The 12,216-nt window shown below is 35.2% G+C and overlaps 1 protein-coding gene across 1 annotated transcript in view; it reads right to left on the bottom strand.

Annotated features, from left to right (window-relative positions):
- Nucleotides 1-12,216, bottom strand: part of LOC150100980 (nephrocystin-4-like) — a 173,582-nt gene that overhangs the window by 67,325 nt on the left and 94,041 nt on the right. Inside the window, exons 6-7 of the mRNA XM_090401950.1 lie at nucleotides 9,639-9,832; nucleotides 534-652 (exon numbers count right to left, since the gene is read on the bottom strand). Coding sequence (XP_090258076.1) covers nucleotides 534-652; nucleotides 9,639-9,832 — 313 coding nt within the window. The remainder of the gene's footprint in view (nucleotides 1-533; nucleotides 653-9,638; nucleotides 9,833-12,216) is intronic.

The following is a 12,216-nucleotide window of genomic DNA, read 5'->3' as shown; positions in this document are numbered from 1 at the left end:
GCTGCTAATCTTTTCACTCCGAAATGCATAACCTTACATTTTGTCACATTAAATTGACATCCATTCTCCTTAGTCCAGAACTCCAATCTATCTAAGTCATCTTGCAAGACTTTGACATCTTCTGCATTCACTATCGCCCTACCCAACTTTGCATCATCAGCGAACAAATGAACTGTCCCACTTAGACCCTTCCCTATATCGTTAATGAACAGATTAAACAGCAGTGGTCCAAGAACAGAACCCTGTGGCACACCACTAGTCACAGGCCATCTTTTGGACTCTACTCCTGAATAAACTACTCTTTGATATCTCTCCATCAACCACCCAGCTATCCATCTCACCAACCCTATATCCATTATGTGTAAAGGTAATAGATAAATTATTTTGTTTGTTCATTTGACTGTTCATGGTTGCAAAGGGCTCAATAGGGATAACATCTCTGACTACAAAAATATAAGATTCATATAATAAAACCATCAAAGAAGAGCATTATAACAAAAAAAAAAAAAAAAATATATATATATATAACTTACTGAGAAGAATTAGCAATGATAGTTCTTGAATGACCCATTATTCCAGAACTAGCTTCTGCACAAAAGAGATGGTGTACATCTGGTTCAGTAACATACATCCAACCATTGTGAATTCCTATCTGTCATAAAGAGGCAAGCCTAATCAGAACTGTTAGTGCAGAAACTATATAAATAGATTCATAATTAAGATGACAACAGTGCTGAAGAATACAATGCTCATTACTTCAAACAATCTGCAAAAATTTTAAATATCAAAACATCAATGAAAGTGGTCGCAATACCCTGAATGAGCTTCAATGCCTTGTCAGATAATGAAAAAATGATTTCCATATTTTATTGAGATGAAAGTTCACATAAATACACAAGAAGAATAAATATAGATTACTTACATAACAATAATGTTTTCTTTCTTTACAGAACCTTTACTCACACTATTCTGGGCATTTCTGGTATAATTTGAAAATGGAATAATACCTACCCTTGTATCCATATCACCAGTGTGATATGGATACAAGGGTGGCTGACGTATAGATATCAAAAAGTAGTATAAGGAAGAGCAGAATCCAGGAGAAAGCAGGTAACTAGTGGTGGGTGCTTCAAGGTTCTGGCATAGGACCACTATTGTTTATAATGATATAGGAAATAACCTGAAGAGGTAATATTCAGTTGTTTGCTGATGATGAAAATACATAAATAATAGTTAATCAAAGATGAGCTTTCAGGATGATTTAAATAGGCTGATAGTATGGCAAACCATAATGGATTTCAATTTAATGTAAAAAAAGTGTAAAATTACACATTTTAGGATAAATGAATTAGAAGCTGTGTGCCGCACTGAGGGGAAATGTACTTCAAGAAATATATGAAACTAGGGAATGGGGGTAGTAGAAGCCAGAGAGTTGAAGTTCAGAGGGCATATTCCTAAGGATGCCAAGGTAGCCTATACGATTACTTGGCTATTGATGAACACACTAAAGTAGATATAAGAAAGTGATTATTCCTCTTTATAATGCCTTGATATGTCCACATCTGGATTATTGTGCCAGGCTGATCATCTAGGTTTCTTAGGGATGAGGGAGTAGAGGAAATAACTAGACAGTCATTTTAGAAATTATGGATTTTACAACCGTGTTATAAATAACTCTTTTTATTATCCCGACGTTTCGATCTTCATATCAAGATCATCATCTGGAGCATACTCAAATATGCAAGACAAGCTGCGTGACGTTACAAACAGTGAGCTAGATAAACCATCAGTAAGTTAGAGAATTGTTTCTCTAGCTTACTGTTTGTAGTGTAATGCAGCTTGTCTTGTATATTTGAGTATGCTCCAGATGATGATCTTGATATGAAGATCAAAACGTTGGGATAATAAAAAGAGTTATTTATAACATGGTTGTAAAATCCATAATTTCTAAAATGAATGCTGATCACTGTGTAACACTAAAAGAAAGGAAAATAATTAGAAAGGTGTCAGAGGTGAGTGACCAAGATGGTGAATGGTCTCCGGAATGCTACCTTTATATATATATATAAAGATTTTAGTAATACAGAGCTTATAAGTATTTTACCAAAACAAGTTACCATAAGGTGTTTTAACCTTAAATAAAAATCTCAGGAGGAGATATAAATGTAGAAAGTATTTTACCTTGGGTAAAATAAATGTTAAAGATACCAAGCTATTTTAAACCTGGTTTTACTCCATTTCCCAAGTAAGCAAACAGACAAACAAGTCAAACACATCTCCTCTAGGAGATGTGCTTTGTATTAAGGGTAAATATTAAGATTAGTGATCAGAGCTTATTCTACTTTTACCATGAGTTGCCTTGGTCTTGCACTACTTTGAGGGTCAGCTAGACTCGCAATACGTGCAGGCGCAAACTTGACTTATTTGTCTGTTTGCTTACTTGGGAAATGAAGTAAAACCAGGGTTTAAAATAGTTTGGTATCTTTAACATATATATATATATATATAAATGAGTTTTTTTACCTTGGGAATAATGTATATTAGGGTTACCAAGTAATTTTATAAACTTGGTTATTTTACTCCTAATCCCAAGTAAGCAAACAGTTAAGTTTGCACCTAAAACGTAGTTCAAGTCTAAAGGTGGTGCAACACCAGGGCAGCTCATTGTAAAGATGGGTAAAGCTCTGATCACTATTCTTAGTATTTTCCATAATGTAAAGCTCAACTCACTAAGAGATGTATACTGCATTACATTATGGGTGGGGTCACTGAGGAGACCTCAAAAAAGATTGAAGCCGGTCTGGGTAGTGACCCCATCCATAATGTATTGCAGTATACATCTCTTAGTGAGATGTGCTTTACATTATGGAAAATACTAAGAATAGTGATCAGAGCTTTACCCACCTTTACAATGAGTTGCCCTGGTGTTGCACCACCTTTAGACTTGAACTATATTTCAGGCACAAACTTAACTGTTTGCTTACTTGGGATTAGGAGTAAAATAACCAAGTTTATAAAATTACTTGGTAACCCTAATATATATATATATATAGCACTGGTGTGTTGTAAGCACACCAGTGCTGTGTATGGTATGTAGATAAGAACTTAGAAGCTTATTATTTTTTTGTTTTTTTTTTAAGGGTTGAGGGTTGCATTTGTTTGAGAATACTTGAGGAAAGAGGAGGAGCAGAAGCAGGTTCAATGTATTTGTAGTTGAACAGTATAAAGGTTGTCAATTCACTGGACAGTGACTGTGAAATAGACAGTACTGAAATGCTGAGTGTGAGATAGAAGCAAAAGTGAATCTGTTAGGAGAGGGGTCATCAATGAGCCTAATTGCTTGCCAATGGACAGCATCTAGGATTTTAAGGGAAGTTTTAGGTGCACCACCCCAAACATGTGCGCAGTATTCTAAGCATGGGTGAATTTGTGATTTGCATAGTTAGGAATTGGTTGAGTGTAAAATAGCTTCTTGAATGAAAGAGAATGCCTAGTTTTTTGGATGCCGAGGCTATTGATATGATGTGATTATGCCAGGAGAGACTGAAGGTAAATGTTATTCCAAGGAGAGAGATCTGATCTTGTCTGGTGATTTGTGTATTACTGAGGTTAAGGATAAGTAAGATGAGATCTCTTTTATGAGAAAAAAGGCAAGACTGTATTTTGATGGCATTGAATATGATAAGTTATTCTCGCTCCACTGAAGATGGTATGAAGATCAATGTTTAAGGCACTGGGTGTAGATGATCTTGTAGCCTGAGATCCCAAAGTACTGCATGGTTTGTCAAATGAGTAAGATGAGTGGAGAGTACTACTGTCCTACTGCAAAGCTGTGGATAGGATTAGGGGTGACTGTGAGTAGGTCATTTATGAACAAGAAAAAGTACTATGAGAGTAAGTGACAGGACAGAGCCTTGAGGTACTCCTTTTGATGGTTAAGCTTAAAGAGAGGAAGCCATCTACTTTGCAGAGAACAACCAGAGAGAGAAAGCTGGCTACCCAATTACAGATGGTGGCAGGGAAACAAAAGGATGGCAATTTGTTAAGCATGCCACAATGCTACACATGGTCAAAAGCTTTGGAAATGTCGAGGGCAGCAGCACAAGTTTCTCAAAACCTTTCCATGTCAAGTGTCCAGTGGTGGTTGATATAGTTAGAGGCGAGCTGTGGATTTTGAATGACAGAATCTGAATTGGTGGGTTTCTAAGTAGTGGAAGAGTTTGCTATTGATTACTTTCTCCATTATTTTGGAGCAGGGGATATAGTGGTTTCATTAAAGGGAATCATAACAAAGCTGCCTTTGTTATGTCATCTAGTTTTTCATGATGCAAATAGACCATAATAATACCTATGATACAATTTATTAGAATATCAGCCATGTTTTTGACAGACACATAAGAACCTAGTGATTAAAATATGACAGATAAGTAGTGATGAATGGCACCAATTTGCTGTAAGTATTACAACTTTTTGTGTGTGGATTACATGCACACATACACAAACAAGGTGTAGCTCAAAACAATAAATATACCATGCTAATTTTAGAATATTCTTGACCGATGCACTTGTTTGTGCATTGACACAATTTGGTGATACCATCCAGTTTGGAAATGATGACCTTTAAACAAAAATTTTAATTTTGGGAAAAGAAAATAATTGGCTAGAGCAAGGTCTGGTGAGTAGGATGGGTGCTGAACAGCATTGACTTTCCTTCTTCTTCTTCAAGTGTCATCCCTAGAAGGAGGTTGGCAACCATGTCACGGAACCTTTTTCTTTCTTTTGCTGCTCGGAACATTTATGGTAATTCAAGCCAGTCCAGTCCTTAATGTCTTCAAACCACATTCTCCTGGGTCTACCTCTCCCTCTTTTTCCATCCAATTTCCCTTCTAATATTAATTTCTGACTTTCTTGAAATTGACTTTCCTACTTACCAAAAATTCACAAATTCGCAATCACAGCGTCGTGTGAAGGTGCACTGTTGTGAAGCAGGAACCAATCACTGGATTGGTATAATGTCAATCTCATTCAATTCATTCCTTGTATCAGCAGCAATGCAAAGAATGTTTATAAAATTCTGCACTGACCATTGACCTTTTGACCATTAGTTTGGAAATAAACTCAAGATGAATGGTTGCATGGCTACACACCTCAGAAATTGATTGGCCCTACCAGAAATATTCACTGCTGAACAAAAACTTAAACGAATATGCCTTTTAAAATATATGAAATGCATCTAATTTATTGAAAATAATTTTAAATGATCATAATTGTCAAGTAATCAAGATAATGTGAATATGAGACTAAATGCCAAATTGGCATTTGGTTCATATTTATATTCTCGTAAAAATATGAAAACTTCAATATGAAACTTTAGAAAATAGCAGTGTAAAATTAAGGAAGAAACATACACAGAACCAATTTAAAAAAATACTAAAGTTATGAAAATAAAAATACTGAATATGAAAGAGCATTCTATAGTATTGGATCAGTTTCTTTTATAGTAAACTAAAATAAAGCAATTTAAATTGCATGCATGTCTGGATAAGTCTGGTTTAGAATGGAAGAAGTTCTACTTCTTATCAGGAACTTGAAGAAAATTATGAAAATTTTTAAAAGGACAACTGTTTTCTGAAAATAAAGTTACTCAGCAATTATACCAAAATTAATCCTCAACTGTTTCCCACTGGTGACTCCTTTCCAATGAAAGGAGTCACCGGTGGTAAACTAGAAATATTTGTACTGCTAGTCTTAAAATAAAGCTTAAAACAGTAAAGAATTTTTTCTACACAATAACAGGTAGGAAAAAAAACTATATGCCTACTTGAAAATTATAGACTGTTTTATTTAAAAACAAAAAGGTTAATCTTAACTTCTAAAAAACAGAACAAAACACTCATGTACTTCTATGTATGAAAATACTAAAAAGTTACTGATTGAAGAAAATATGCTAAAAAATGTTTTAATTTGGCAATAAATCTTATTAAAAGCATAGATGATAAGTATATAACAATTACAATTATGCAATTCTATTTTATATCAAGTAGTCAAACAGAATGCAAACTTGAGAGTTTGCATTCTGATACTTAAAAATTTCAAAAGTATTGAGAGTTGACAAATTTGCAAATCTTTGCCATACTATCACAATGCTGGGTAATACAATACTAAACAACTCATATATTGAGGTGCTTAAGTTGCATAACTGGGAGGAGACCATCACACAGCCTTTTAAGGAATGTGGTGAACTGACAAGGCTTCTAACCTAATGTCCAATCCTCACGGTGCACCCTGTTAGGTATCTACTTGGATACTGAACATACAAGGAGGGGCTGGCAATTCACAATTAAGCCGTGCAAATCGTATTCTTATCGGCTTAAATCACAATATAAAATTATGGTACAACATGAAAGAATTTCATAATAGCTGAGGTATTGCCAAGTTAAACAAGGGCCCCCATTGTTTTCGCCAGGAAACCAAGGCGAACAGCAAAAAGTCAGCTACTGGAACAAATCCTGAAGCACATCCCAACTCAACATCAGCAGAGTTCAAGATTGGTACTATCAACGTAAAAACCATCAATGAAAAAGAAATGAAACTAGAAGAACACGTGAATAAGTACTAGGTATGACTGAAACAAGGAAGACAAAAACAGATGAGATCTTTCTAAGCAACTAATACAAAATGTTATATTCAGGCAATAACAATCAGAGAAAAGAAGGATTAGTTATATGTTCAACAATAAATATGGAGATATTTATTGATGGTTCCCTATCCTCTCACATCCAGCATCAGCTGGATGTGAGAGGATAGGGAACCATCTACCATCACACATAGTGTGCGTTCAGACAGAAAGCTGGCAATCCAACTGCAGAAGTCCTGAGACAGTCCAAATGATGGGAGTTTGCTTAGTAAACCTTTCTGCCAGAGCAGGTCAAAAGCTTTGGAAATATCAAGTGCAACCACTTGAGATTTGCCAAATTTCTCCATGGCATTCATCCAGAGATGAGTGATAGTAGATCTGTTGATCAGCAGCAACAGAATATGTACTGGTGGTCGTTTAATAGCTGGGTACCTTCAAGATAGAATAGGAGCTGAGAGTTGATGGTTTTCTCTATCACTCTGGATAGGACTGAAGTGAGTGAGATAGGGTGGTAGTTAGATGGCAGTGATTTGTCACCCTTTTTTTTAGGAATGGGTTGAATATAGGCCAGTTTCCAGGCTTTCGGATATATACCAGTAGAGTAAGAGAGCAACTGACATTCAGGACAATTGGAGGAATGACATCAGGGCCAGGAGTTTTTTGTGTCTAATTTAGACAATAAGTTTCTGATCTCTTTCTGGCAAAAGGATATAGGGGCATTGTATATTGGGTAGTTGGAACGACTGGGGTCATTTGCCATTGGCAGTTATGCGTGCATTGGAGACAAAGTGTGAAGCCAAGAGATTAGCTTCGTCTCTGGGTGATGATGCAATAGAGCCATCTGGGTATGATAGGGGTGAGAATGGTGTAAGGAAAAAGTTACGACCAATTGCTTTGGCAAGAGACCAAAAGCCACAGCTGCCAATTGGGCAGGCTGCAAGCTTCCTGCTTTTTGCCCGTTCAAATTCTGTTTTAGAAGCACTGATAATTTTCGTGCATCTGTTTTGGATTTCAGTATAGGCATTGAAGGAGGATGGGATTTTTTTTTGCTTTGATCCAGTTGTGGTATGCCTGATTTTTCATTTGTACAGCCTTGGCACATCTTTTGGAGAACCAGAATTTGGATAGGGAACGGAAGTTCAGAGTAGTGTGGGGAATGTATGTTTTCATGCCAGTGAGGATTACTTTGGTGATACGTTCAATGCATATGTTTGGACTGGAAGACCGGAAACAATAATCCAACCATGGGAATGAAGCAAAGTAGTTTCGGGGACTGTCCCAATTGGCGCTGTTATAATGCCAAACTACTCTTGTGTGGGAGTGACTGCGTAAGCATTGTTGCATGGAAGAGGAGATGAGCACTAGGTTGTGGTCAAAATTACCCAGGGGGCTCACTACATTAACTGCATATTTGGAGGGGTCATTGGTAAGGAAGAGATCTAGGGTATTCGGGGAGTGGTTCAGGTTATCTGGATTCTGGTTGGCTTTTGAACAATTTGTGTAAGGTCATTAGTGATGGCAAATGTTTCAGCATCTCTTCCAGCAGGACCTGTACAACTGGAAAAGGAAAGCTAATTGGTGTTATGGACGTTAAAATCACCCAGGAGGATGATTTCACTGTTAGGAGAGTGGGACTGGAAAAAATCAACTTTTAACGTGAGGAAATGAAGGAACTCAGAGTGGTTGGTGGTATTAGGAGAGCAATAGAGACAGCAGATGAATTTAACCAAGTGGGGAAGGTATATTTTTAACCAAAGAAGATCAAAGTTGGATGATTCTAGGTTAGGTGCTCTCTGTCAGGGTATGTCAGAGCAGATATATGTGCATATGCCACGCTTGGTCAAAAGGAGCTAAACAGTGTGTAGTTTGGAAAAGTGAGATGAATAGTGCTGAGGGGGGGGGGGGGATTTGAGTTGCTGCTAAAAAGAGTAAGTGGGGTTTGGAAGACTGCAAATGGTAGTGGACACTATTAAGGTTGAAGATGAGGCTCCGGATGTTGGTGAAGTGGATATGCAAGATTCTGTGAGGCATATATTTGACTGCAAGGGTCTTGCATGTTCACTATGAAGTGCCTGCATACTGGTTTCCTTGGTGCTACTAGTGGCGTGACTTGATTTTTGCACCAGTTTGGCTTGTTTGTAGTCTATGATCCGACTGTTGTCTCCATTTTGGCGTTTTTCTTCAAGTTGACTTCAAAGTTGGTGTTTTTGTTCCCTCTGGACAAATGTTAAGTCAGGTTGAGCACATGTGTGCGATTATGGCCAGTGTCCTTTAACTTGTTGTTATCACCGTTATTAATTTGGATGTGCTTATTGGTGTGTCACAGGTCACTTTCAGGAGACATGGAAAGTTTTTTTCATCTTTACTTTTGTTTATGGGTCTGAAACGATGCATTTGATCATGTTTCTGGGATCGAAGTTGCATTCTCCTGCTAATTTGCTGAAGTCTTCTTTTAATGATTTACTGTTTTCTGTCAGAAAGTTCAGAATAATGGCTTACAGAAGAAAGATGAAAGAGGGAAAGTTGGTCCTTAATGGTAATAACTAATCTGTTAGCATGGGCAAATTCCAACAGTTTTTCACCGTCACACTTCTGTGCACAGTAGAAGAAGGCGAATCATTTCAATAATAGGGTAATTGATCCATTTCACGGGATGAGTTTGTTTATTATTGCACATCAGAAAATTAGCTTTTCTTTTATGAACATTCTAGTTCTTAAAGTGGTAACTATTTCGCTTGTATAACAGTTGGTAAATTTTACATATAAGCAAGTGATTTTGCTTGTTGGTGATGAATTTGCACATCCCTAAATCTTTTCTCCCCCTTCAACATGAATTGACTCTTCTTGTCACTCTGCCAGATATGGTTCTCACAACTGTGGGCAGACTATATATGTATGAATTAACACATACACATCAATGTAATATGTTAAGTTTATCAAAACAATCAGATGGAAAGCTGTTTTGAAAAAAGAAGAGAAACAAACAAACAAAAAAAATTACCTGTAGCCGTCTTTCCACAATCCTTACTTCGTTAATCTTGTTTATTTCATCATTATTAGAATGATGTTCATTAAGTAAAATCATTGTCAAAGCCTTTTCTACTATTTCAACAGATGGTTTCAGAAAGATGTGTAGTTTATCCAATATGTATGATGTAGTTTTACAGAGTCGTGGTTTATATAAAGCATCACTTCCTGAAAAAATATATATATATTAAGAAATTATAAAACACGTTTATGATGTATCTGTTTTCATATCCTTTATTATTATTTTTTTTGTTGTTGTTGTTGAAAGTTTTTTCACTTGGTTATACTATAAATTAAATATGCTAACAAATTATACTCTTGGTTTCATCCTTTATCCAAGGTAAGTAAACAAAGTTTGTGCATGAAGTAACTTCACGACTGGGCTACTTGTATATAGAGGTTAATGACTTCGCATCAATTGTTTTAATATCCCATAATGCAATACACATATCCTTATGGACATGTATCTAATGCTATGCATTACACATGTTTAAAGGATGAAACCAAGAATATAATTTCTTGGCATCTTTAATTTATCCTTTACATTAACTAATTGCTTTGATATATCAGTAAGTATTCAATTCTTTAGCTAAATTAAATAAAAACTATGACAAATTTGGTATGAAAATCAGCACGAAAAGATTAGAGCCACAATGAAAATGAGAAGATAAACAGGATTCTCAGAATTAAACTTATAGAAGAGGTTAAAAAGTTTGGCTACGTATGCATAATTTTTTAATGAAGATAACAAATCAAATTAAATATGGAAATAGATAACAGACTCAATAAAGCTAATACAGTGGAAGTCTAGCTGAATATATTTATATGAAACATGAAAAATTAATCAAAATACTAAATTAGCATGCAAGATAATTTTCAAAACAATCTAACTTATGGATGTAAGAGATGGGTTAGAAATAAAGCCTGATCACTACAGGACCACAGATATGAGAGTTCTGAGAAAAAGTAGGGGAATTAACAGATGTCACTAATGGCAGAATCATGTTAAAAACGAAGATATTAGAAAAGAACTTGACATTATTAATATATTCAAGAATATGCAGGGAGAGCTAATCTAAAATAAGATGGTATGGTCATTAAATATAATGAGTGATGAAAATTAGCAAAAAAAGTAAAGCAAAAAGGACAGGACAAGATCTCCATAGGTGATTCAAGATATTGATGGTCTGGTGCAGGTTAAGAGTGCTTCAGAGGAACATAATATAAGAGCTGATCCAATTTGATAAAGACCAATAAAAACAGCTTGTAAATAAATAGACAATGTTAATAAGAGATCTTCCACACTGGATCATTTCTTTGCTATTAAGCTTGCTGCTTGTAGCATTCAAGACAATCCCACCATCTTCTCTTTGGTCTTCCTCTACTTCTCTTTCCCTTTGGTATCTGGTTCTTTACTTTCTTTGTCCATCTGTTTTTCATATGCTTTTTCCATTCTTCTTTCCATTTTTGAATTCAATCATTAATTGGTATTTTACAATCTTTTCTAGTAGAATATCTGGATGTTCTTATTATTTGAATTGAGGCTGTTAAGACATCCAGATATTCTACTAGCTTTTATTGCTTGTTCTTGTAGTTCATTTTATGTGAAGCCATAGTTGTTTATTTCTATTCCTAAATACTTTATCTTACTAATTTGTCTAATTATTTTTTCTTTGATTTCTAACTTACATCTTATGGGTTCCTTATTAACTATCACTGTCTTAGTTATTTTTCTGCTGATATCTTCATATTTTTCTTTTCTGCTGCATTCTTGAATGTATTTAATAATCTTTGTAGGTCATTTCATTTTCTGCTAATAAGATTATATCAGCATATCCAATACTGGATCACACATCACTTTAATAAACAACTAATTTCAACAGATTCAGCAAAATCTTTTTGTTGTTTTCAACAGAAAATCATAAAAAAGCAAGAAACAACAAAACTAAATACAAAACAACAGACTTGAAATTAAATTACAAAAGAATTTTAAAAAATCAGAGTTTCAAATTCCAGCTTACCAACTACTTTTGAGGAACCAGTACACATCACATGTTATGCTACTGGCATGGCAAACTTTATAGTAGCTTTACTGGTTGGTGAAATTATACTCACCTTTAGCAATAGGTGGATGACCAAATTGACCTGAAATTTAAGTTATGCTACAGTTAAGCTCTCTATAGCTTTTTCACTAGAAGAACTGCTCAGTAAAAATTTATATTTCCATTCATTGTAAAAGGGCATGATGGCTTTTTACTGGTTGACTTCATTAGCATGGGATTTATTTAAATTAGTGTGTTGATGTGATTTTTGATGATGAGATGTGATTTTTGCCATCTGTATTTATTGATGTCACCACAGCACTTCTTATCAAGTATTTTATATGACTGCAATATTGCTTTGTTCAGACTCCAATCATATCAAATCACTTCGGAATGTGTATATCATATCAAATCAGAATATCATATCAAATCACTTCGGAATGTATATTGCGAAGTGATTTGATATGATATTCAATTTGATATGATATGTTTTACGAAAGGTGGGGAAAC

Source organism: Typopeltis vanoorti, chromosome 12, assembly GCF_054136105.1.
Source record: "Typopeltis vanoorti isolate ZY-2024b chromosome 12, IOZ_Tvanoo_1.0, whole genome shotgun sequence".
Taxonomy (NCBI): domain Eukaryota; kingdom Metazoa; phylum Arthropoda; class Arachnida; order Uropygi; family Thelyphonidae; genus Typopeltis; species Typopeltis vanoorti.
This window is presented reverse-complemented; position numbering and strand designations above follow the sequence as displayed.